Below are 26,146 nucleotides of genomic sequence, written 5' to 3'. Positions count from 1 at the left end.
ATCACAAATAACTTCCTTTAAAATACATGAGGATAAAATGAAATGACAAACGTACAACATTTCAAATTTCCAAAATAACCTTTATTCTAAACTTACATTTTAAATTTTAAGTTTAGTATAAAAAAGTTAAGTGCACCTAAGATCTTTTTTTTTCTTTTTTCAAAGTATTCCATCTTTGACGCGTCTCAGCAAACTGTAGTGACACTCATCTCCTTTAGTAATCTTAAAAGATAGAATGTGTACCAAAGTCCATCACATCACTTTAGTACAAAATATTGTCAAGAGAATCCCTGAACTATAAATGTCCATAATCCTTCAACAGGGAGTGATCCATTTGCTGGCTGTGGTTGGCATAGCATCGACTGGTCAGCTGTAGTTTACAGTACTTCATATTGCTGGGACAAAAGCCACCAGTATGCTGCTTAGCAAACAATCAGAGCAGAGATGGAAAACGAGAAAACATTTGTTTGAATCATGTTTTTTTGTGTGTGAAGTTTTGAGAGCTGTGGCCTCGTCCTCAACAAAGCTGTGTGTGAAACGAGAGTTCATACACACGGAGACAGTTTCTGAAACACTTTGAGTGACACGTCGGTCACATGCGAGGCAGCAGCTTCGTGTGTGGGCTGCCCAGACGGGACGGTCAGTGGATGAATTTTTAGACAGCTGGTCGCACTGATCTTCAATAACACTGAAATCGCTAAATGTTGGTCAACAGCGAGTGTTTGTGTTACTGGAGGCCACAGCTGTTAAAACCTGACACGGTATGTCGGATACCCAGTGACACAACCAGACATCGAAATGAATATCTACAAACATCAGTTGATGGTATCCATACAGACTGAGCTAACTCCATATAGTTAAAGTTTTGTATGATAGGGAATTACGTAAACATTCTAAAGAAGGTTTTTAATTAGCAATACACAATTATGTCATGGGAATGATTTTATGCCGACCGTGGCAAAAGCCTTGTCGCGAAAAAGGGTTCGCGTACACTTTCAATTTACTGAACAACACGACACGTCTGGACATTAAGAAAGAAATGGAATAGACTCGATGAAGGAAAATCTCACAGCTTTCTTTAAAAAGGGACATGAAACCAGGAATTCAAAAAAAGACAGAGTAGCCTCATGTCTGCAACCTCTCCGATCTGCTTAGCAGTGCATCTCAGGTAAAAAGTATTTAATCAAATTTGTTCACAGCAAAAGGTGCAAAAGTATGCAACAACTTAAAAGATGCGACTGACTTACACAAAGTGACATTAACACACTAATGATTGCAGTCTTGTGACGACCGACGGTTCTAGGTGCCAACAATCTGCTCACTGCTTAGATCAATGATATGTTTGCTTTTAAATTGTGACGTTTCCTGAAAGTCACAACCAAACGTTAAGTGCATTGTCGACCAAATCCTTGGTACAACCAGCTCATCGGTCATACTCGTGATCCTTTTAAACCCTAACTACTCATGTAAAAATCACTCGAACGTGGAAAAGTCATGAAGGAAGAAACGCAAAACACGGAAATATTTAAGTCTCCTCAACCTTAGAAAAATGTCGACTAGAAACAAATGCGATCACAAAGGTGACGTTGTTCTACGGTGGAAAAGTTTATTAAATGGCACCAAATTATACTTCGTGGAGGAGAAACAAGAGGGTAGGTCTCCAAACCGGCACAATAAACATTTAGTGTATAAACTCTGGGTATCCGACTGTGAAATAGAAACAGGACACACAAAAAAAGCTAAAATGTTACACCAACCACCCCTTCCCGTTCCACCTACTATTTGGATTTACTTTAAATTTCTTTCCTTTAAGTGTACTGAAGTTAATTTGCTTTAAATGAGGGCTATCCCCAGTGCTCTTTGGCACTTTGACTATGTTCATCTACAAGTCGCCCAACAAGGTACAGTAATTCACTTTGGATGTTACATGGAATCTTTTTCTGGAATTATTCGCTGACGTCAAATCAATTTCATTTACACGTGATTGAGATGTAGCAATCTGTCAGGTGGGCAGTTCACTGTGCAACAGATTGGCTGTGGTATTTTAGATACTGTGCAAAAGACAAGACAATTCTAACTAAAAGCACCCAAGATGCAGATTTTTTTTTTTTTGTTGAGATGTCATTTCTCTTGATCATGGTTATACTGGTATTTACATGGAACTTTTACACATCTATTAATTTAACTACACTAAAAGTATTCAAAAAAGACATGTGGAGTATTTCTTTTTTTTTGCGCTTCAACTGCAACTTTGTAACTGCGTTTCACTTTCACCATAAAGCAGCTAAACTAAATAATGCAGGGCTGATATTTCAACATTTCATTTACGTAGCTTTACAGGTATACAAGTACATATTAATTGTAATTTGTGATCCATTCGATCAAAAGGAGACCTGGTCCGTTCAACAAACGCCTGGAAATTCAATCTGGATTAAGCCAATAAAGAATTGTGGCATGAATTCTACAACATTTAAATTTTTTTTTATCTAATCACTCCAGGCGGTGGCATTTATCTTTTCATCTCTATGTCACAAGTGGAGTACTGTACCTTTCACAAGGGCTCTAAAATATTACATTCCATTAGGTGATATCAGTATTGTGGCACGGCCAAGCAGCCTGAAGAGGGAGGCGTATGGGATGTGGGTAAAACTGGGGCATCAGTTTGGGACGAGGGACACGGTTTAGGCATGATGGAGGAGTTGAGGAGTTGCTGTTACCAGATGGTATAACCTCCAGTGGATCCGCCCAGGAAGAAGTTACTCTTGCGCTGTGACATTACAACATTGGCACCCTGCATGGCAGCCAGCTGAGCTGCGTTGGGGGGATGTCCAGGAGGTGGGGGCTGGGGGGAGAGGAGAAACAAGCACAGGATTATACAATAGATGAAGGATGAGATGACACTACATCTCCAGCCATCTGCGAATGATGTGGCTCCTCTACATCACGAGTGCAGCGCCTGTTCTGTTTGCTCGGCCTGGTGATGCTGGTTGAAGATTTATTTTCTGACCTACAGTTATTGCAATGAGGCCAGTGAAGACCTGCTGCTGCACAAAGAGCATTTCGCCTGTTTATTCAGAGTTAAGTGAAGCTCGACTCCATATGCAGAACTGTGACATGAAGAATCAGCCGTCAAACGCACCTATTGTCATCATTGACCTACGTCTAAGAGTTCCAGCCACTGTGGATAATCAGTCCCAGCTGTCACGTGTAAATTCAAAGTTTATCAACATTAAATGTATCGTGGGTCCAAATTGCACCTACTCTGACGCTGCACTACCTTGAACCCTTTGAAAAACACAAGCCAAGTGGGAAGCCGATGAGATCAACGGTTCTCGAGATGTGCGAGCCACAGACAGACAGAAGGACATCTGGAATTATCAGATATTAGCTCATTAGGTAGATACTCACTGGGATGGAAACGTTGCTGCCCTGTGTGAAGCGAGCACCAGCGTCAAAACCACTGTCCACCATCACTGTTGAACCATGGGGGTACATAGCTCCCATGGGATAGTAAGCCATGGGGACATTCTGACCCATCTGCCCTACAGCCATCTGTGGCTGCATGGGCATAAACATCTGAGCACCAGGGTAGTGAGAGGACATCTGCTGCATCTGACCAGGCACCTGAGGTGGAAGCACATATCTGGGCTGGTATATCTGCAGAGACAGAGAAGGACAGACAGGTTTAAAACGGTTCACAGAGGCTACTGGGATTATTACATAATACTATGTGATTCTTACCTCAGAATATGCAGGTGGTGTGTCTGTGTAGGGAGGTGCCTGAGGGGACATTTGCATAGCAGGAGGGTATACAGGGGCAGTGCTCTGCTGAGGATACACTGCCTGCTGTGGATAGGAACCTGCAAAACAAAACTTTACTTTAGAGCAAATCATTATCATCTCGTCTTTTTTAACCAGTGTTAGTTCGGGTTAATTTTATTATCGAGGCTGCGAGAGATTTTCTTTCTTGGGTGTCCATTACTAAGGTTGAAATGACAAAACTGCATCAAACAGTCGGGTTGGTGGGACGATGCGGCCAAAAATTACATAGAGATAAAAAAATGTATTTGTCCATGTTGCTTATTATCACGATAAATGTCTCATCATGTTTCTTTTAAGTTTAACGACAGATTTTTGCTCCAGAGGGAAAGTTGTGGTTCTAGAGAGAATGAGAAACATTTTATGGGTCTGAAGTAGATCAGCTTTTTATTATACCTCCTCACTGTGCTTATACAATTCATAAACATTAACCCGATATATACTGAACGTGGATCATGTTGCTATAGATAAAAGCTATACCTGGATAATTATTGATATTGTTTTATTGCTCCATGGGTCCAGTCCTGATAAAACCTAAGCTCAAATTAAACTATTCTGATACTTGTGCTCATTATATAACTAGAACATATACATATATCTAGATATATATTCTGGTTCCTTTGTCTTCTCTTTGAACAATAAGAGTCTTTAAAGCCTCACCATGGGATTAAGGAACTTTGGGTATTTCTATATAAAAAAAAAAAACGTGTAAAATTAGCTGCTGATCAATTTGACCAATAGATTCATGACCTAATTGTCTCAGCTGAATTTTGATGTATTAAATGTTGGTCTTTATGATTTTACACATGATTTACTCATGTTTTGCAGCCTGCTCTTGAACAAACAATGACTAAATTAAAATGCATTTAAATGGAAGAAAATACATTTTTACTACGCTTTTTAAGTAAACAACACTGGATTTAGATTCCGGTTTATTATTCCCATTTCTTTAGATTATTTAGCATTTTTGATGAAAAATTCGTGATAAAGATCAAAAATCAAAAAAAGTCATTTCCCTCGGACACAAATTTGCGATCAACTAAATGACAAATAGCGGAAGAAATAACGTATCCGGTGATATTCGTGTATATTCGTACATTTACATTCCCATGCTTCCGTCTTACAAAACAAGAGGAGGCATCATCTCTGCCTTTAAACCTCCGGAGTGTGTGTGTAAGCTAATGCTAAGCTAACAGATCATATGAGCCTCGGCCATTAAAGCTGCGGGATTGTGCGGTGACAGTGGATCCAGATGTTCGGCCTGTGTGCAGATGTGTTCGGTGAAGATAAACTCAGCGGCCGAGCCGAACGCGGATGCTGGCGGCGCCGAGCGGAGAAACGGCGGTTCGCCATGTCCGCAGCCGAACGTGAAGTCCGCCGCTGAGCCTCCTTCATCTGTGGCCATTACGGCTGCTCATCGCCGCTTTGTGCCGTCGGCGTCGTGCGGAGCCTCGGCCGCGCGGAGTCCGGACAAATACCTTTGTTGTTCATGGCGGCGGGAGCGGTGCGGCGGCTGCGGGAGATGTCTGCTTTCAACACGGGGACACTGTGCGTATCGAGTCGCGGCCTTTAGATCAGATTTGCTGCTGCTTCGCGATTCCTCCACTTCCTTGTTTTTCAGCTTCTTGTTGTTGTGGAAGTGCTGACGTCACTCGCTCTGTCCGTGCGCGCTCCGGGTTCTGTCGGACGCACGCAGGGCGACTCGCGCGCCCCCCACAGGCGGGCACGGGAGGGGCAGCGGAGGAGAGAGGAGAGAGATGGATGAAGAATAGATGGATAGAAAGATAGATAGATAGATAGATAGATAGATAGATAGATAGATAGATAGATAGATAGGTGGGTGTGTAGATCGATAGATGAAGAAAAGATAGATGAAGAATAGATAGATAGATAGGTAGATAGATAGATGAAGAATAGATAGATAAGTGGGTGGGTAGATAGATAGATAGATAGATAGATAGATGAAGAATAGATAGATAGATGAAGAATAGATAGATAGATAGATAGATAGATAGATAGATAGATAGATAGATAAGTGGGTGGGTGGCTAGATAGATAGATAGATAGATGAAGAATAGATAGATTGAGAGATATACAGGTAGATAGATGGATGGATGGATAGATGAAGAATGGATGGATAGAATGAATACAAAAATAGAAAATGCTGAATATGTACATTATATACACCTTTCCCAGGTACTTCTCGGTCAAATAAAAGTGCATTGAATGATACATATTAAAATCTACTCAATAAAGGTTTTTATGATATATATATATATATGATATGTTATTATATGTTATGTTATATAATGTTATATAATGTTACATAATGATATATTATGTTATGTTTTAATGTTATTATATGTTGTATTATGTTACATAATGGTATGTTATGGTATGTTATGTTATGATATGATATGATATGATATGTTATGATATGTTCTCTCCAGCTCTTTTCCTCGGGCACGTCCCCTTTAAGAGAACCATGGCTCCCGTGTTATTATATGTTATATCATTATGTAATATTATGCTATAGTATGTAACTATATGTTATATTATGTAATGTTATATGTTATGATATGTTATGATATGTTATGTAATCATATGTTCTCTCCAGCTCTTTTCCTCGGGCACGTCCCCTTTAAGAGAACCATGGCTCCTCTCAAGTCGAGGCAGACATTTTTCAATGCGAGCCTTTTTTTCTCCTTGCATAAATTATGTTCATGACGTAGTGCAAAAGGCCAATTTTCGGGCAATTTTGCGCGACTTTTCTGCCGGAATGGGATCGAACTGTGACACCTGAAGGATCCCGGCGGCGCGCGGGGCTGCCGAGGGGCCGTCGTCATTAAATATTAACAGCGAGCGCGGATCCGGAGCCTCCTTATCAATGCAAATGGCTCTTTTGTGCGCAGCCACAGATCCTGTCTGGGAGCTGAGATGAATTTTTAATTATGTGTGACTGAAACAAACTGTGACACGGAGCCGCTTGTGAGACAATCACGGGGAATAAGCTGCACGGACGCGGTAAGTTGGACATAATGAGACCGGGACCGTGTTCGAGCCCCGCGCCGCACGCGTGCAGCGGCGACACGGCGAGAGGAAATGAGTTTGGGTTAATATGCAATGTTCGTAATTAGCATAATTTATATATTTATGATAAAGAGAGGGGAATACATAATATTGTGTCTGCACACACGGGGTCGGGGAGGTTTCTGTCGCCGGGGCTCGGTGGTGGGTGCTCGGCTCCCAAAAGTGGCCGAGGAGGCGAGACTTTTCTCGGGCAGGATGGGGGTGGGGAGCCCAGGAAGAGCCGCTGAAGTTTCTGACAGATCCTCGGTCCTCCCGGGGCTGAGCAGCGGGAGACACAGCAACTTCCCTGCTGCTCCTCGAGCTGAGAGGAATCTGCAGCCGGATCTCTGCCTGTGATCCGCGGGGCTCGTTTCTCTGCAGCTTCACACCGTGGCCTGTTTATCAGGCCCCTCCAAATAGTCTGGTCCTGCAAGGACAGAAATAGCCATGAGAAAAATGACCCAACCCTCCGTGCATGTGGGTTTTGCTTTAACCAGCATTTGTCCCCTAACGTGTGGACACAGTTGCACAGTCACCTTCATGTGTTTTTACAAATCACATGAGAAGAAGCTTGTGAAGTTATGAAGAGTTTGTTGACAGATTCAGACAAAGTGTCTGGAGGACAGGTTCTGTTAGTAGCTGCTGTCAGACTGACAATATGTTCATTTAACACTAGAATAACCATTTAATATCCATGCAACTTCAATATCTTATAAGTGTGATGTAATTTTACTAGGTTACATTGAATATATTTCTATTTATTTGAATAGTTCCTTGTGTTTACAATGTGTTTTATACTTACTAGTGTAGATTCCTCTCTGCATGTGTGTTTGCTTTAACCAGCATTTGCCCCCTAATGTGTGATCACAGTTGTAAAGTCACCTTCATGTGTTTTGATTCAAAATCACATGAGAAGAAGCTGGTGAAGTTATGAAGAGTTTGTTGACAGATTCAGACAAAGTGTCTGGAGGACAGGTTCTGTTAGTTACTGCTGTCAGATAGACAATCTGTTCATTTAACACTAGAATAACCATTTAATATCCAGGCAACTTCAATATCCTATAAGTGTGATGCAGTTTTATTAGTTTACATTGAACATTTTTCTATTTATTTGAATAGTTCCTTATGTTTACAATGTGTTTTATACTTCCTAGGGTAGATTCCTCTCTGCATGTGTGTTTGCTTTAACCAGGATTTGACCCCTAAAGTGTGGACACAGTTGTAAAGTCACCTTCATGTGTTTTTAGTCCAAATCCCATTAGAAGGAGGTGGTGAAGTTATCAAGAGTTTGTTTACTGATGTTAAATGATTCACCCAAAGCATCTGTACATACAGTTATGGTTCAACTCATTTAACTGTGCCATAAACGTTTTCTATCTGTACAGATAAAAAAATTGGACCACAAGCTCTTTAGTATTTACTTATTAGAAAGATATTTTTTGGTCTAATCTGTGCAACAAGAGAAAAGGCCAGACTGCTAACAGCTGCTCTTCTCTCATCTCGGTGTGTCTGCTCAGGATGCCAGGACAGCAGTGACGGTGGTGGAGCAGTGAGCCATGAACTCCCAGGATCTCCCTGCCAGGGATGCCCCCCTCACTGTGAATGAGCAGGTAACACTCAGCTGTCTGAGTGGAGAGACGCCAAACCATTAGTTTACCGCTCCCGTCTTCCTCCCATGTGTCGACACCCCATCATAACCGAGTGATTAACCTCCACATGCCCAGCTCATTGAGATCACAACTTTTGTGTCTGAGCGCCTTGTAATAGCTGCTGCTCGTTGCTCGTGAGGGAAACCGGTTTCTGAACTGTCATGCTTAATAATTCATTGTTTATTTATCTTCTGTAGTAACATTGTGTGTGGACATAGTCAGCAAACAAAAGCAATGCTCTTCACTGCTGCACGAGGGGAGCTTGAAGGAGACATTGCTCGAGGAGCTTGTTGGCTGATGCTCATGTCATTGTTTGGATGTTCTCATGCTCTTCTCATTCGTGCCTGTTTCTCTTTCTCTTTCTTTTGGTCATTGTCTCCTAACATGTGCTCGGCTTCTCTGTTCTCTTCAGCCATTCACTGTCTGACAGCAGAAGTCTTTTTTCAGCCATTTAAATCCTGCACTTTGAAATTCCCTGCCAAAGACAACCAGGTATGCATCCTCCTCTCTCTCTCTCTCTCTCTCTCTCTCTCTCTCTCTCTTCCTGCATTGTGTCTCTGCACTTTGTCCTCCAGCCCAGGTTGTCTCGCTGCCGCTCCCCTTTCATTATTGCATACCACAAATTGATACATGTTTTTCCCCCATATTCATCTGTGTGCAATATGAGTTTTGCATTTCAGTCAAACCTAGCTTCAATTCCTTATCCCTGCGCAGGTCATTGTGATGTCCGGCGATGAGACCATCCGTGTGCTAGAGGTGGAGGTCGATGCACCGCTGCCATTGACAATAACCAATGTTAAGAGTGAAGGCAAAACTGTGGAGGGAGTGGTTCGGGCCACAGAAGAGCCAGCTGAGGGCAGCGGTGGCGGCGACGGCTCCCAGGACGAACCCCCGGCGCCCCAGAGCAGTGGGGGAATAGGTAAATCATGGATAGCAGATGACTTACTACTATTTTGTGAATGACACACTTCTGAAATGCTGCTGGAAACTGTGAAAACCACCTCGAATGTCACTAAGAACCCACCTGGTTGTTGATCCTGCAGTGCTCAGTGAGCAGCAGGTGGTGTCTGTCGAGGCTCCGACCCCCGCTGTCCAAACGCTGACTCCTGCTGTTCCCATCAGTGTGTCCCTGACGCAGCCACAGGCCGCCATGCCCATCACTGTACAAGGCTGTCCACAGGTATCAATATGAGTTTACACCTTTTCCATGTTCATCTTGAGTCAGAGACAGAATCCTGTCACCTGGTTTAGTTGACCTGAAACCAGAGCCTGAACCAAACAAGGGTTTGGATACAAATGAAAAGTGACGAGGAGAAAACCCCTCTGTGTATTTCAGCCTGTTTACATATTATGTCTTGTCCATTAATCACATGCCACAGGGATTAATGTCACTGGGTCCCCCACAGGCTCCTGTAGGTGATTTACTCACGACACTGATTTAAGCAGTTGTCTCTCGTGCACACTGCATGTAAAAAAAAATTGCTCAAGTTTAATTGCAAACACTTTAACACACGGCCTGAGGCTGCAGAAATCCTTGCCTCGACTTTTCACTGGTGAACAGCTCTACGTGCAGCTTCAGGGTTCAGCAGTAGATCTTTATTTGCTGCGGCTCAATTACTTCAGGTCACTTTAACAGTTTCAGAAAGAAAACTGCACCCAGCATCACCACAGACCAATAAAACCTGTCCTTTCCAAATAAGGCATGTGCTACTGCTCCAGTGAAAAAAAAGAAGAAGAAATTAAAAAGTGCAGCAGAGAAAGATGGGTTATTTGAGTGTAAAGGTAATGAATAATGTATCAGTACTCTTTAGTTAAAACTACTCCTGTAAATCACCAGAATTAAAGATCAGTGTACAGTGTAATTGCCCTTTAAAGATCATCGTCTCAGTTTCAATCTGTCTCTTCACGACATCAGGTGCTGACCCAGGAAACTCTGGCTGCTTTGATGACCGGCATGATGGCCCAGACGGGGTCGCTGGGGCAGCCCCTGCTCATCCCCCTGAGTATGGCCGGCTCCCTCGGTGGCCAGGGGAGCCTGGCTCTTCTCACCCTCCCCACCACCAGTTTAGCTGCTCTCCCTGGGCTCACTGCGGCCAACCAGGCGGCAAACCTCCTCAAGCTGCCCTTCGCCGGCCTTCAAGGTAAAATAACCAAACTGTCCGTGCAGGTGTGCTGTCCATTCGGCCTCTGTGGCTCAGATTGTATGGATGTGTAATTTGACTAAATCAGAGCTGATTAGTGTGACTGGTATTGTGGCTATAACCTTTTAATAATGTTTGTCACAATAAACAGAATTTCAGAAACAGTAACAGTTTCTATACCTTTGAATTTCCCTCCAGCTGCGACCGTCCTGAACTCCCTCCACCCTCAGCTACAAGCCAACACACAGACATTGTTCCAGCCTCAAGCCGCCTCCCTGCAGCCGCTCCAAGCAGCCGTGCAGCAGCTGACGTCTCATCCGACACAGGTGACCAGTGCCCAGGTCACTGCTGCCCAGGTGGCGGCCGCCCAGGCTACCTCGGCCAGCATCGCTCAGTCCAACATATCTTTGGCAGCTCTGCAGACCGCAGGACTCTCCATCAATCCGGCTATAGTAAGAGGGCCACTGCAGAGATCTACCTGTAGAGTCAGCTGTTCTGCAACATCTGGCTCCATCGTTAAATCTAATCTCATCTTCTTGTCAATGCTCAGATCAATGCTGCTTCTTTGGGTGGACAACACCAGTTCCTCAGTTCCCTCACCTCCACCCCCATCATCACCAGTGCCATGTCCAATATGGCGGGCATCACGAGCCAGATCATCACCAATGCCCAGGGACAGGTGGGTTACATAACACACTGCTTTCACAGCTGCTGCTCAGTTTCTCTTCTAAGTGCAGCCAGCTAAAGGGAAGATGCTTTAAATAGTATAAAGAACAATGTCCCCTCCTTTTGAGTTTTGTGTCATTCGCCCAAAACAATAAGAGACGGCTAGATTATAATTGCCTGGAGCACATCACAGTCTTCATAACAAAATGAGAACGGTATAAGAACGAGTCGTTTACAAGCAGTCAGCTTCACTTACAAGGTTTTGATTAATAATCTCTAAGGACAGTCAAGATGTTTACGTGTTGTGTTTCTGTTTTCAGTCATAAAGGAAGCCAGTCTCTGTTTAGCATCAATCAGCAATTCTATTTGAAGTCAGTGGAGCGAGAGACACTTTGAAAACTGATTTGTCCTCTCGAACTCTTCCATTACTCAATCTCACCATTATTGCAGCTCATTACAGTTCAGTGCTGTGTTTAATCTTGAAAGACGTGATTTTTATTCCAAGGACGTTCTCGTTTCCCTCAACACGCCTCACCGACAGCTTGTTGCACGTCTGCAAACTGAAAACCAGCACAGAGGGTTTGGTTCAATTATTCATACGCTTGTGTTTCTCCAACACTCAAACTGAATTGACAGGTTATAGGAACCATCCCGCTGCTGCTGAACCCAGCCTCTCTGGCTGGAGGGGCTGCGACCTCCACCCTCCCCCTCCACGGGCTCCAGCTCCAGACCGTCACCCCGCAGCTGCTTTTCAACACCCAGGGTCAGATCATTGCCACGTATGGGAACGGACCGGCCACAGCCGTCACCTCTTCAGCGGTGGTTCTGCCCAAAGCCGCCGCTCCTCCAACGCTCGCCAAACTTCACACGCAGGTTCGTGTTGAGTCCAGAAACACGGCACTTACACTTTAAAGCTGGAACAGACAACAACTAGACTGGCACTCAGAGGAGCTCACACATCGTTCCCTGAAGTTAAAACAGCACCAAATTACACACACTTATAGATCTGTTCCCTTTAATATCAAGATGCATTAATTATTCCCTGAGAAATTGGGGGAAATTCTGAAAAATACCCTCTCTAGCAATGTTCCTGGATCCGCCCCCTGAGCCATATCACATCCTCCCACCAAGTTTTTGTGTAACCTCGCCTAAAAACTAATAAACATACAAACTAACCCAACCAACAAACTATACAAATACTGCAGAACTCTTTTCCCCGGAGATTATCCCATTTTGCCAGTGTCGTCATTCCAGGTTACATCTAATCACATTCTGTGTTTCTTTTCCTCCCAGCCTTCGGTCACCACTGTCACTCAGTCTCCAGTTGTCATCGCCCCGCAGCCGTCTGTTCTGAAGACGGCCGCCACGCTGTCCCCCGCGGTCCCCATCACCTGTGGAGACATAGCGAAAGTGGGCCAGCTTGTCGGCAGTAGGTGCACCTCCTTCTCCTCTCCCTCCAAACATAGATCCGTTGGAAGTGGGTTGATATTTTTAACCCGACTCTTCACGCTTTGCAGAACCCCAGCAGGTAGTCAGCGGCGAGGAGGGCATTAATCTGGACGAGATTCGCGAGTTTGCCAAGAATTTCAAGATCCGGCGTCTGTCCCTGGGGCTCACGCAGACACAAGTAGGGCAGGCGCTGACCGCAACCGAAGGTCCGGCTTACAGCCAGTCGGCCATTTGCAGGTAAATGACTTCACGTTCCTCATTTACAAAGAACCTGATTTATTGCTCTTGATGACCCGGAAAACACGGTGCATTTTATATGAACATGAGTTAACCTCATTTACATGCACATAAATAACCATCCTGTATTTCCTGAGTGAGTTCTGTCATGCCTAGTGATGCAATTGTAACACAGTGACATGTTTGATATCTGGTAGATAGACTGTAGCATTAGAGCCACATTTTGCCACTAGATGTCACTCTAGAGCACCAGTATGTCCATATAACATCTAATTCTTTATGGACCACACCTCCGAGGCAGGTAGTCCACTCCGCTCCACATCCTGAAGCGCCCTTGGGCAAGGCACTGAACGTCATATGGCTCCTGATTGTGGCGAATGGCTTGTGGTAGAGAGAACACTGTTTATAGAAGCGTGTGAATGCATGTGTCTGTGTGAAACAGTTGATTGGTCGATAAGACTAGAAAAGCTAAGTCGATTTTCCATTTAGCTTAGCAATGGGAAAAGTCCAATATGGCCGATAAATTGTGTTACATAGTCGTGATATGTTACGATTACTCAGTGGACAACAACTCCCATGATCCCCCACTGCTTTGTTGACATCATCAAACTTTTGTTCTTGTTTTGATTGAGAGACCCCTAGTGGCCCGAAGATACATATTGTTAAAATATCTAATTTACTGTCCTGCAATCTGACCCATGTGAATTCATAGGGATCAAATTGAGATACAGTGCATGTTGTGTGTTTTCATTCAACACATTGAGCTCTGTTTTGCGCTGTAGGTTTGAAAAGCTGGACATCACCCCAAAGAGTGCTCAGAAGCTGAAGCCGGTGCTGGAGAAGTGGCTGGCGGAGGCCGAGCACTGGAACCAGAAGGGCCAGCAGAACCTGATGGAGTTCGTCGGCGGTGAACCTTCCAAAAAACGCAAGCGGCGCACGAGCTTCACACCGCAGGCGATAGAAGTCCTGAACTCGTACTTTGACAAGAACACCCTGCCGACGGGTCAGGAGATCACGGAGATTGCGCGAGAGCTGAACTACGACCGAGAGGTTGTGAGGGTTTGGTTCTGCAACCGGCGACAGACGCTGAAAAACACGAGCAAGATCAACGTCTTCCAGGTTCAGTAGAGACCTCGTCCCCGGAGAGAGTTCACCTCGGATCTTTAGTCCTTTTTATGAAAAGCGGAGCATTTGATATGAAGACACAGATGTAAATAGTTCTGTAAATATGATTTAAACTCTGAAAAAGCTGAGAGAATATGAACTTTTTTTGAGAAAAATATGGAAATACACGATGGAAGGTTTATGAAAGATTAACAGAAATAAGTTCCTGTTGTGTTTGAAGTCAAAGTGCATGGTCCGCTCATCATATTTAAAAACATTTTATGAACTTTTGTACAAGTGGTTTTATAGGCTGCCCTTCTGACTTCTTTCAAGTGGGCGAACACTTATTAATATTGAGTTTAATCACATTTTGACATGACTGACATTCTGCTGATCTCTGTGTGATGTGCTTTTACCACCACGGATGTTTTCAAATGTTTATCTCCTCGTTCACTTTATATTCACAGAAGATTCAGACAGAGATGAGACTGTAGACTGTATCCTGCAAGCTGTCTAAGAAATGCCAAAAATAACATTGTCCTCTATTGACTCTGGATTCTTTGGGACAATCGTCATTTTGATATTTGTTGTTGATAATCACAGAGATTGATTCAAAATCTGTCGTCGTTTCCTGTAGTTTAGCTTCGATCGTTTCATTCAGCAGAACGACAGACGGTTGTTTCTGATGTTCCACAGACAACAAACAGGTTCCTATCACAATGATACTGTGGCTCAGGCTCTGGACCTTGATGCCGGCGTATTTCCTATAAAGTGTTGTTTCATTTGCGAGTTACCGACTGTGGAAAAATACACATACTGTATGTGGGTGACACACGTGTGTGAATTTATCACTGTCTGACTTTATGCTTTCTGTTTAATGCGCTTATCGTACTCTGAGAGTATTTTGTATTTTCATCCGTTCACTGTTGTTCCTTCGATGCTTTGACATTTTTTCATTGACATTTTTCTTCTCAAGTTATCTAATATTTTCAAAACAGCTTAATTTAAACGTTTATTAAATTAAATTAACTTTTTTCAGCCTCTTCCCTCATATTAAACCTAATTTAGGTCAAATAGATTTACTGTGTTAAAAGAAGAAGAAAGAACTGTTTACTAAGAAGACTTTGTGTGTTCTGACTTTCAATCTGAATGAGTGTGAAGATGGTTTCTCATGTGCAGTTATAAAATGTAGGAACGAGATTGTAGCATTTATTTTTCATTATTTTTGCCAATTCTTTAAGAATTATTTGCACTTTAGTGGAAGTTGGCGTGTTATGGATTGTTTGTCTGTGCAGTGCAAGTTTTCAGTTATGCTTTGTGAAAGAATTTCATTTCTGTGTTTAAAGAGTTCTTGAAAAGCAAGACGCTTTTCTTAATGTGTCAATACAGGCAAAACTGCAATCAACTTGACAAATAACATCTTTTATTAAGTTTAGTGTTCCTCTTATGCAGATGAGATGTAAAATACTGCAGTTTAACTATAACTTTAATTTTTATTTTGTTTGTGAATGATACGTTGAATGGTGCATTTTATGTTCCACCATATGTTTGCCTTTTTAACAACGTTACATCTACAAATGGTTTGATTTACAATGGAAACAATTAATATAACAAAGAACTTTAACAGGTTTTAACTTCATGTTCAATATGGGAAGACAACATATACAACATGGTTTAATATACTAAGATACCAATAGAGAAAAAATTAGCTTAATTAAATCAAAAAGATATCAGCTTTCAGTTTTTTGACTGCAAAGCACATAAGAAGTTAAGGTTCATGCTTTTCTTTGTCCTTTTCTGTCAAATGAATCAAATAAAACTGGTCTTTATGAATCACTTTGCGTGTATTGATGTACAAATCTATTTTATTGATATCTATCTATCTATCTATCTATCTGTCTGTCTGTCTATCTATCTATCTGTCTATCTGTCTGTCTGTCTATCTGTCTATCTCTCTATCTATCTATCCATCTATCTGTCTTTCTGTCGTCTGTCTGCCTATCTGTCTGTCTATCTGTCTAGCTATCTATCTATCTATCTATCTATCCATCTATCTATCTGTCTTTCTGTCTGTCTGTCTGTCTGTGGGTCTATCTATCGATCCATCCATCTATCCATCTATCCATCTATCTGTCTATCTGTCTGTCTGTCATCTGTCTGTCTGTCTGTCTATCTGTCTATCTGTCGTCTGTCTGTCTGTCCAACCTCATGTGTTATTAGCGATGAGCGGTGTGGGGCGATAACGAGCTACTCTCGATCTACCGCAGAAGAAAATAGCCACACGAAGAAGAACAACAACCGGAAGTTACGTGAGCTCCTTTTCCCTGACGGCGCTAGATAAACAAAACAAAAGCAACACATCAATTCACATTTATTTAAGACGCTGAGTGAATTCCGATGGATCCCAGTTCATAGACATGTCCACCAGGAACCATCGATCCCAGTGAAGCCCCCTGTCCACTGAGGCCGGGAGGGGTTAGCGTCCTCCGGGCTGGGTTCGCAGGCAGTGCTGCTTCGCTAGCTTAGCGGTTAGCTCGACATGTTTATCTTCGTGTTGGGGAGAAGCAGCGCGACGTGATGACACGGAACTGTCGCGGTGTCGGCGAGTAGCTGCACGTTTCACCCGGAGGTAACTTGTTTACACCTTTTAACGCGAGGGTGTGATTTAAAAAACAACAACAACAACAAATAAGAGTGCAGTTTTGGAAGTGTGGCAGCTTCCCACCGCCGGGTGTCTGGATCCCAGCAGCGGGGCACGGTTACGTAAAGTGCGGCTGTGGTTGACTGACGTCGCCTCATCCTCACCCGCTCTGTTCAGGAGGATGTTCCGCTGCTGACATGGACCCTGCGATGATCTGATGTGTTTAGAGATGGAGACAAACTACATGATAACAAACTCCTTGTGTCACTTTCCTCCAGAGATCGGAAGGTTGTGGGGACGCAGGTGTAAACCTCAAAGTTGTTACCCAGAGCTGCACAAGCCCCCCCCACCCACCCTCCATCCATCATGGCGTGGGCTCTGAAGCTGCCTCTCACGGATGAGGTGATCGAGTCCGGACTGGTCCAGGACTTCGACGCCAGTTTGTCGGGCATCGGACAGGAGCTCGGTGCTGGGGCGTACAGCATGAGGTACAGGATGAGTCTGCTGTTATCGTGGTTACCTACATGTCTGTCCCATGACTTTATTCTGTACGAATGGACCATATGGACTATTACTGTTTTTATTATGTTGATAGTCATCTCAAAGTTCCCCTCTGGGTTTCCAATCGCTAAAGGTGGATATTGTCCAGTGAGTTAGATTTAGGTGAAAGGGATGCATCGGTAGAAACTGAGTTTAAAAATAATTCTGGTGATGTTTTCACTTGTGTGTTTGATATAAATTGTACTAGTTGTTGTTTTCTCTATCCTTGAATGGTTCTTTATATTTAAATACTTGATATTTACATCTCTACGGAGGCAGACCATTTTTTTTTTTTTACAGTATCCCAAACTGGACAAACTTAGTTTCCATGACAACTGAAGGTTACCTCGGGTTCTCTCTCCTGTGTTTGGGGGGGGGGGGGGGCAGTGTTCAGCTGCAACATGCAACGTCACCACTAGATGTCACTAAATTCTACACACTGAACCTTTAAATGTTAGTACTCTGTGCACTGGCATCCGCCTGTTAACAGTGTGATTATAATTACAAAATTATTTGAAGACCATATCGATGCTTTATAGTTTTAAAAGAATCACTGGTTTCAGTGGCTCAAATTTGAAATTATTATTATAACTAGAATGTTAATTGAATTTGCACAAAAATGTACCGGGATCGTCATTGGGGCTTGACCCAACTCTCCACAAGACTTCATGGAAATTAGTCAAGAAGTTTTTATATAATCCTGCAAACTAACAAACAAGCGCAGATGGAAACGTTGCCTCCTTGGCAGTGGGAGGTTTAACTCTTTCTCTCTTAATAGTATAGTAAACTGTTTGTCTTTGGTTTTGAAGGCTTCATCAGTTCAGATAATTCCTCAAAAGAAACTTTGATGGGAATTATAACATCTGTGAAGGAGGTTCTGTTCAGACCCTTTAGTGTTTTTTTTTTAATTTATCAGCAGGGTTATGTAAAAATACTGACCTGATTTGCACCATGACCCAAGTCTTCGTTTGGCTTGAGCCAGGGAGTATCCCATTAAAGTTTGGTGCTGATTTGGGGAAAAGGACAGAACAAGGACATTGTTTATCTCTTTCCTCAGAGTGGGGAGATAAGGCATTTTGTCAGGGTTAGGGTAAAGCAAAGCCCCCACTGAGTATAAATATCTGTGGTGTTTAGTCTGGTGAGTTTTAATTCTTGAATTTAAAGTCCAGTTAGATATTTATGATGCATCTGCTCAGTTTTTCATGATTTAAATTATATAAACTCCATTTAGATTTTGCTGACTCAAGCACTTTGCTCTACAGGAAAAAGATTACTCCTTCGTGTCCCCTTCTGGCTCATTTAATGATGCGGTGCAGGCTTCAGAGTACCTGCATTTCCCTGGAAATTCTTGTATCGAGAGGAGAAATGAGACACTCACTGGATACCCTGGTATTTAGTGATGTAACCCAAATTGCCTTGATGCTATTCAATGAACTGGAAAGCTAATGTAATGGAAAAATTAACTAAGTATGGTTGAAACCTATGTTGTAGTTGAAAAGTAAGTTGTATGACCTATATCTACATACATATACAACATGTCCAAATACATAATGACCTGAGCTGTTTAATGGTCTGAACTGTGTATGCCCTGGAAACTTTCAGACCCTTTTTATCACTTATTTACTCTCCAAAGAACTGAATGATTGTCTGCTTATCTCCAAAGGAAACACATGTAAATCAGTTGTCTGTGTTTAGATTCCTCTCTCAAACTGCACCGACAGAACCAGTCTGAACTGGTTCTGAGAGACAACCTTAGTTCTCCTATATAAGACCCTTGAATTTGACTTTCATGCGTCTTCACTCTGATTTTCCCTGTGACTCTCTGTGTGGATTCTTTCTGCAGAAAGCCCCGTATCACACCAACAAACTCAGTAACCTGCCTTTCAGCCGCATGTGTTGTCTGGTGATGGTGGTGTCAGACATTATTTTTAACATCAGGTTGATAATAATTCGTTCTAACATTTTAATATCAATGTTTACTTCATGTAGACTCATGTTTGTTGGCGGCTAAATGACAGCTTTGTACCATCTGTCTTTGTTTTCCAGTGATGTCCTTGCCCTCCCCATCTTCAAGCAGGAGGAGTCCAACCTTCCTCCAGACAACGAAAACAAGATCCTTCCCTTTCAGTATGTTCTGTGTGCAGCTACCTCGCCAGCCATTAAACTGCACGATGAAACACTCACCTACCTCAACCAAGGTTAGCACCGGGAGTTCTGTTTCATCTCTTAACACGAGAGTCAAGAGCTACTGAAAGCCAAATCACTTCCCCTGTTTTATTACCCGTAGGACTGTAAATCTTTATAGAGCAATTTGATAGTGGGCAGTAGAGTTGGAGAAAAACAATCGGTATAAAATTATATTGCAATAAAGTTCGAGAGGGTTTGTTGCAGTGATATAGTGAAACGATCTTTTCTGACTTCTTGGTCTGTTTTATCTTTTCTCCTTTGCTACACAGATATTATGAATCTGTCTCATAATGTATGTTGCATTGCTTTATTGTCATGCAACTGTTACCATGTGAAACACAGTGTATCTTAAGCATCTTTTAGTGAGATCCATTTATTTACTGTGAGGGACCTTTTCCATTACAGGACAGTCCTATGAAATTAGAATGCTTGACAATCGGAAAATTGGGGAACTTCCGGAAATCACGGATAAAATGGTGAAGGTAAGAATCTGATATGCCGTCACAAGTGGTTACAGGTCAGTGTCTGCCAAGTGAAACCAGAGTCAAAGTGTTTGAAGAGCATTTGCATCTCCTTGGAATCTCTCGTTAACTGAATCTCTCTGGATTTCAGAGCATTATTCGTGTAGTGTTTCATGACCGACGGCTTCAGTACACAGAGCACCAGCAGCTGGAAGGCTGGCGCTGGAACAGGCCCGGGGATCGCATCCTCGACCTCGGTGAGCACAGACGGACAAATGTCTGTTCCCGGCAGTTCATCCTCATCTTCTCTATTCAACTTGTTTTGTATGTGGAAAGAATGTTGCTGTGCAGCCTTGTTTGTTTAATAACCTCCGAGATTTTCTAGGTAAATCTTCCATAAATTCATCATCTGGACTGTTAAACTGAACGTGAAGCACAAGATGGCGGTGGAGACATTTTGGAGAAGACGGTGTCCATTAGGAGTTCTTCTGATAACGGCCTGTTTTGCATTGATCCGTTGCAGATATCCCCATGTCTGTCGGCATAATCGACCCCAGGGCTAACCCTACTCAGCTTAACACTGTGGAGTTCCTTTGGGACCCATCAAAAAGAACCTCAGTTTTTATCCAGGTAGAGCGACGAAACAACACTGTGGTTTCCCTGAATCACTTTCATTCATGAAAAGCAGTGGCAGTTATCTCAAGCATTTCATAGCCCTAAGCTTGTTAACATTTAGTCTACTCACCTATTCTGTTTGGCAAAATGTAAAGTGAATGTTATTCTGAAAGCAGTAATTACTAAAACACTGAATTTGTAAATATTTGTTTTTTCTAGTATTGATTTCTCAGATTTAATTGTTATTTTATAACTAATTGCCCTTAATAGATTAAAATTTAATATTCTTTTCTTTTTTAGGTTCACTGCATTAGCACAGAATTCACTATGCGCAAGCACGGGGGCGAAAAGGGCGTCCCCTTCCGCATCCAGATCGACACTTTTAAAGAGAATGAGAGTGGAGAGTACACAGAACACCTCCACTCTGCCTCCTGTCAGGTCAAAGTCTTTAAGGTGGGGGGACTGAGAGAAACAGAGAAGAATAGTTCATGTGCTAAGATGCAAACGCTTGTTGATTTAATGACCCACACGTGACGTGTTTCAGCCTAAAGGTGCAGACAGAAAGCAGAAGACCGACCGGGAGAAGATGGAGAAGAGGGCACCACAGGAAAAGGAAAAGTACCAGCCGTCCTACGAAACCACAATACTGACAGAGGTTAGTATGTGAGCTGCCCATTGACATCAGGAGAGAAGAAGGTCCACACATCTTCTGCTGCAGGCTAAAAAAACACATCTCTTCCGACACCTTGGTTAGATGGATGATGGTCTAATAACCATCGTCAACTCTGATGTTTGGATAAAAGCATCAGCTAAATGAGATGTAATGTGAAAAGTGAAGTAATTATTCTTACTTCCATAAACTAACAGTTTGTGTGATGTGCTGTTGAAATGTTTACAATCCGTTTTAACTAGAGCTGCAACCAAGATAATATTCATCTAATAGTTATCAATCTTTTGTGAAGCCTTCAAATTCATCATTTTGTCTGGAAAACCGTCCAAAACCCAAAAGGTTATTCTCTCAGTGATATAACACAATAAATCCTCACAGAGAGGAAGCCGTAGAAAGTCTTTAAGGACAAAAATGATAGTTGCCAATTACTGATCTTTCTGTCGCCTAATTGATTAATCAGCTCATCAATTTAGCTCAACTTCCTGCAAACTTTGTAAAGCTATAAAAATAAAGTTGTGGCTGGTACACAAACTGGCTGAAGCAGAACCTGTGAGCAGGAGCTGAATGTAAATGAAGAAGCTGCAGCAGAAGTGTTGACTGAATTTACTCAGATGCCACAATAACAAAAGTGTTTGTCTTTGGCAGTGCTCTCCCTGGCCCGAGGTCACGTACGTCAGCAACTCACCATCTCCCGGCTTCATCAGCAGCACACACAACAGCTTCCCGGTTCCAGAAGGGTAAACACATCCTACAAATACTTTGTGTCTAACGCTGTAAGTTTAATTTACCACAGAGAAGTGGCTGTGTGGTGAGGGATGTGTAGATTCCTCTTGATGCAGATGATCATGAGACATTCACAATCACAGAATCCAACATGGTAACGTTTTCATCCTTTGTAGGAACGGATCACCAACCCACCAGCCGGAGCCGGTGGTTCCGGTACCAGAGGTAATCGCACTGGTCTCTGATGTAAGTACCTTATTTATTTTTTACATTCACATGACTGCGTGATTTCCTTCTGCTTCACTGTGTATTAATGTTCACAAATACAAATCTGACATCTTAGTGTTTAACTGGAATCTGTGTTGTGGTGTGAATGATAGTGTTTGATGATAACAAATCAAAAACACCAGTTCCACTCCCAGTTAAGGCATTATGCTGAAACTAGTTTCTGTCCATTACACAAGACAAGCCAATGATTGAATACTTCTATCAAAACCTTAGAACACGATTTTCAGAATATTCAGCTGTGCTCACGCTGTATCTTCAGGCGGCTGTCGAGCTGATCTGTCTCAGTGATAAACACACATGGAGAAAAGGAGGCAGACACAAGCAGATTGTTTCTGCTGCATCACTTTACTCACTGATACATTAACTCAAGGTTAAATATGTAGATTCAGGCTAATCTAGGTTGAGAGCACCCTAACCCCTACATTTTCATTTCTGTCTTTAAAATGGATGTTTGGAAATGTTTAATTGAATATAATGACTGTCGATTAAATCTTGACATCTTAAAGTTAAGGATAAATATGCTGCAGTAGCCTTTTAACACAAGGTTGGGGTGGTTCTGTGTTTTCAGCTGCGTTCCGTCTTGTTTTTTTCCATCCCAGAATTTGTTACCTGTGGCAACACCGCAGGACGCACAACAGTGGCTTCACAGAAACCGCTTCTCCCCCTTCTGCCGGCTCTTCACCAACTTCTCAGGTAAAATGGCCCCCAGATCGGGAATGAACGCAAATGATACAGAGATTTGAGATTAGTGTCCCCTCACATCTGCCGCTGCTGCTAAAGGTGATGGCAGAGAGAAGGGAGAAATGAATCTGGTTTTATATAGTGACGAGAACAAGTGTAAAGACCTTATGTAAGAAAAGAAGAGACGTCCATTTCAAAAGAACCTGTCTTTTACGGTGTCTGTCTCGCTTACCTAACCCTAACCATTGACTACACTGCCCCTCCCATGATCTCCAGTGGCACTGCTCTGTTTTATCCATATCCGTAAACTCTTGAAATGAACGTAGAGTATGGACAGAAGGCTCCGTCCATTTATTTGACTGTTGGATTCCCCAAAACCCACTAGCGTTTGCATGTGGAGGGTTTCCTGCTCTTAACCGAGGTCTTGTCTCCGTGCACCAGGGGCAGACATGTTGAAACTGACCCGGGACGATGTCATTCAGATCTGTGGACCAGCAGATGGTATTAGACTCTTCAATGCACTGAAGGGACGGTGGGTCTTTTTAATAAACTACCTGAGAACATGTCATTTATCTCGTATATGTGCAGAAGTGCTTCACAAGTTTCTGAACATGTTCTTCTTCTGTGTGGATGCTGCTCACAGTGTGGTACGTCCGAGGCTGACCATCTACGTTTGCCAGGAGTCTCCGGAGGCACGAGATCAGAAACACGAAAACGGAGACGCTGCCACCAACACATTCTTTAGTTAGTTTGTTGTCCATCTTTGTTTGTGCAGAAATCGTTCCTGAAACTAATACTTACACATTAAGCCTAATTTTACTGTGTAGTAACGACGGAGAGGAAGTGAATCGTGTTGATCATACCTGCTCTTCTGTCTGGCCACAGTTTATCACGCCATCTACTTGGAGGAGCTCACAGCGTCCGAGCTGACGGAGAAGATCGCTCAGCTCTTCAACATCTCACCCAGACAGATCAATCAGATCTTTAAACAGGGTCCTACTGGCATCCATGTGCTTGTTAGTGATGAGGTGAGACCATGTTTTTTGTCCCCTGTAATCTCCTGCTCTCACTCAACCAAAATGGCGTGTTAAACCACAGATGTTGTATAAAGATGGACTTCCTGACGCTTTAATTATTTGATGCTCTAAAAACGGAGTAAAACATCATGATTGACAGCTAAGACTGACTCCTGATTGGTCGAGGGCAGGTAATGGTGGGACTACAATACAACATCTCACCCCCAAAGTCGCAAATGTGTAGACTCTGGCTTCAAATTACGTCATTGGTGCAAAATGGCCGCCTTCGTATCCAGGATATTTTGGCTTCATTTCCAGGAGATGTGTTGTTCATCTTTTTTTACCATCTATGCTTCAAAGTCACACGTATATGAACTGACTTCAGTCGACTAGTTGTCGTTGCACGTGTCAGTAAACTGCTTTAACGAGTTCTCCTCAAACATTAAACCATTAACTCTTATTTTTTTTACAGATGATCCAGAACTTCCAGGATGAAGTGTGTTTTATTCTTGACACAATGAAAGGTTTGTGAGCACAACAGCAATCCGTCATAATGACTAATATCTGTATTTGAGCACAGAACCTTAACCTTCCCCTGCTCTGTTGTCCTTTTCCTTTTCTCTCCAGATGACTCAAACGAAGGCTACCACATCATCTTGAAGTGAATGCTGAGCAGGAGCTTTTCTTCAGACCCGATCCACTCACTCCCTGTAGAGCCTCGTACTCCTCGCTGTTCTCGGAATATGCCGCGAATGCCCCAAAAAAACTCTTGAGGCTGCTGAGAGGAGCCTGCGACTCAATCCCTTTGCCCTCTCCTCACTAAACCTTACTGTACTTCTGAGGGAGTGACTCTGATACCACAGTGATGTAATGCTCTCCTTCGCACCCTGCCGTTGCACCCCAGCCTCGTACGTGGTTGCATTTTCCTCTGTCGCTTATGTCTCATGCAAGGGGTTAGTGGCACTACAGCTGCTATCGCTATTCCTCTGTTCGTTGAGCGTCTGGTGTGTTAACGCTCTGTGCTTCAGAATCCAATGTGTGTTTCTTTTTTAAAACCGTCAACCAAAAACCAGAAGGAAAGAAATCAAAGCTAGAAAGGTAGAGAAACCGTTACATCGACAGGACTTGACTTTCAGATTGATGCAGTATGAATTCTCATCTTCATGCTAGGAAACATTATACAAGCTGTCACATCACACTAGAGGCATCAAAAACTAGCAATCAGGACATGAAGGGAAACTGCTGGAGTTCAGTTCTGCTTCTGCAATTCCTCGGACAGATAACAACCTCCACTCATTTGTATTTGAGTAAAAAATAAGGTTTTCCAGGCTCTCAAACACTGTTGGATCCTTGGAGTTAGTGGAGAGCGCCCGAAGTTATTTCTTACAAATCTAGAAAGATGATGAATCACCGTCTACGTTCGTGATCACACAGCAAACTGTCTCTGTGCTTCAGAGCTATCAGCTTGTTAAGCACCTTTTTATTTTGTATTTTATATTTAATGTTATTTTCTAGTAGATCATTGTTTTAAGATGCTTTCCCAATGAAGCATGCGTCACGTCCGCCATTATTTTAATGCTCTACTTTTTTTTAACCTTTCTTACGTCTCTTCATCAATGTCTTTGCATGTCACCACTTCCAAACCCGAACTCATGTCCCGGCACACCAGAGCTGCATGTCGCATGATGTGGTTAGTCCATGTTCATGTACTGCTTATGGAAAGCCATAGCTTGACATTGTAGATCTCCACCGCAGCCTCCACCTCCTCGACCTTATTAAGACTCTCACCCATGTTCTGACTCCCGTCTGCTTCTCTCCTCGTGATCTTTGAAAAAATAAAAATGTTTTTTTTAAATCAAGTCCCCAACAAAGTAGTTAAATGAGACATGATTATTTTAATACTATTTAATACACAGCTTTCACAGATGAGGAGGCTTAGTATAAACAATGACACCCATTATGTTGCCATAGTAACTCGATTTTGACAAGCTAATTATTATCATGTCATGCACAGAAAATCAGATCGAGCCGAGCTGCAGGTTCTTGTTTCATGTGCTTGATGTAATGGTTCTATTAAAAATGTTTACATGAACAAAGAAGTCCCCCCCCCACGAAAAAAATCTCTGTTACCCAGCATGCTCTTGTGCAGGACATATTTTAAACGGCTAATTATGATAATGATAATTGCAA

At 42.7% G+C, this 26,146-nt stretch overlaps 3 protein-coding genes across 5 annotated transcripts; 2 read left to right on the top strand and 1 right to left on the bottom strand.

Annotated features, from left to right (window-relative positions):
- Positions 1–59: 59 nt before the first annotated feature.
- On the bottom strand, positions 60–5,467 carry dazap2 (DAZ associated protein 2). The gene is made up of 4 exons (XM_053424488.1): positions 5,298–5,467; positions 3,742–3,860; positions 3,409–3,657; positions 60–2,842 (listed from the first exon to the last, which is right to left on the bottom strand). Exons 1-4 carry the CDS (start codon positions 5,308–5,310, stop codon positions 2,714–2,716), a joined length of 510 nt encoding a protein of 169 aa, XP_053280463.1. The 5' UTR covers positions 5,311–5,467; the 3' UTR covers positions 60–2,713.
- Positions 5,468–6,127: 660 nt separating this feature from the next.
- Positions 6,128–15,970, top strand: pou6f1 (POU class 6 homeobox 1). Its single transcript, XM_053425612.1, has 11 exons — positions 6,128–6,843; positions 8,406–8,498; positions 9,252–9,456; positions 9,581–9,717; positions 10,453–10,738; positions 10,877–11,130; positions 11,229–11,357; positions 11,981–12,217; positions 12,638–12,773; positions 12,862–13,030; positions 13,813–15,970. Exons 2-11 carry the CDS (start codon positions 8,445–8,447, stop codon positions 14,156–14,158), a joined length of 1,953 nt encoding a protein of 650 aa, XP_053281587.1. The 5' UTR covers positions 6,128–6,843; positions 8,406–8,444; the 3' UTR covers positions 14,159–15,970.
- Positions 15,971–16,408: 438 nt separating this feature from the next.
- Positions 16,409–25,815, top strand: tfcp2 (transcription factor CP2). Of its 3 annotated transcripts, XM_053425412.1 has the most exons (16): positions 16,409–16,763; positions 17,054–17,263; positions 19,362–19,513; positions 19,908–19,984; positions 20,115–20,220; positions 20,487–20,593; positions 20,879–21,031; positions 21,123–21,233; positions 21,894–21,985; positions 22,148–22,217; positions 22,859–22,952; positions 23,382–23,472; positions 23,584–23,684; positions 23,826–23,968; positions 24,429–24,480; positions 24,584–25,815. In XM_053425412.1, the coding sequence occupies exons 2-16, from the start codon at positions 17,142–17,144 to the stop codon at positions 24,619–24,621; spliced, it is 1,509 nt and encodes a 502-aa protein (XP_053281387.1). In that variant the 5' UTR covers positions 16,409–16,763; positions 17,054–17,141; the 3' UTR covers positions 24,622–25,815. The 3 variants fall into 3 exon arrangements, with proteins under 3 accessions (XP_053281387.1, XP_053281388.1, XP_053281386.1); XM_053425413.1 differs by lacking the exons at positions 16,409–16,763; positions 17,054–17,263 and adding an exon at positions 18,576–18,704; XM_053425411.1 differs by lacking the exons at positions 16,409–16,763; positions 17,054–17,263 and adding an exon at positions 18,732–19,253.
- The last annotated feature ends 331 nt before the right edge of the window (positions 25,816–26,146 follow it).

Source organism: Pleuronectes platessa, chromosome 6, assembly GCF_947347685.1.
Source record: "Pleuronectes platessa chromosome 6, fPlePla1.1, whole genome shotgun sequence".
Lineage (NCBI taxonomy): Eukaryota > Metazoa > Chordata > Actinopteri > Pleuronectiformes > Pleuronectidae > Pleuronectes > Pleuronectes platessa.
This window is presented reverse-complemented; position numbering and strand designations above follow the sequence as displayed.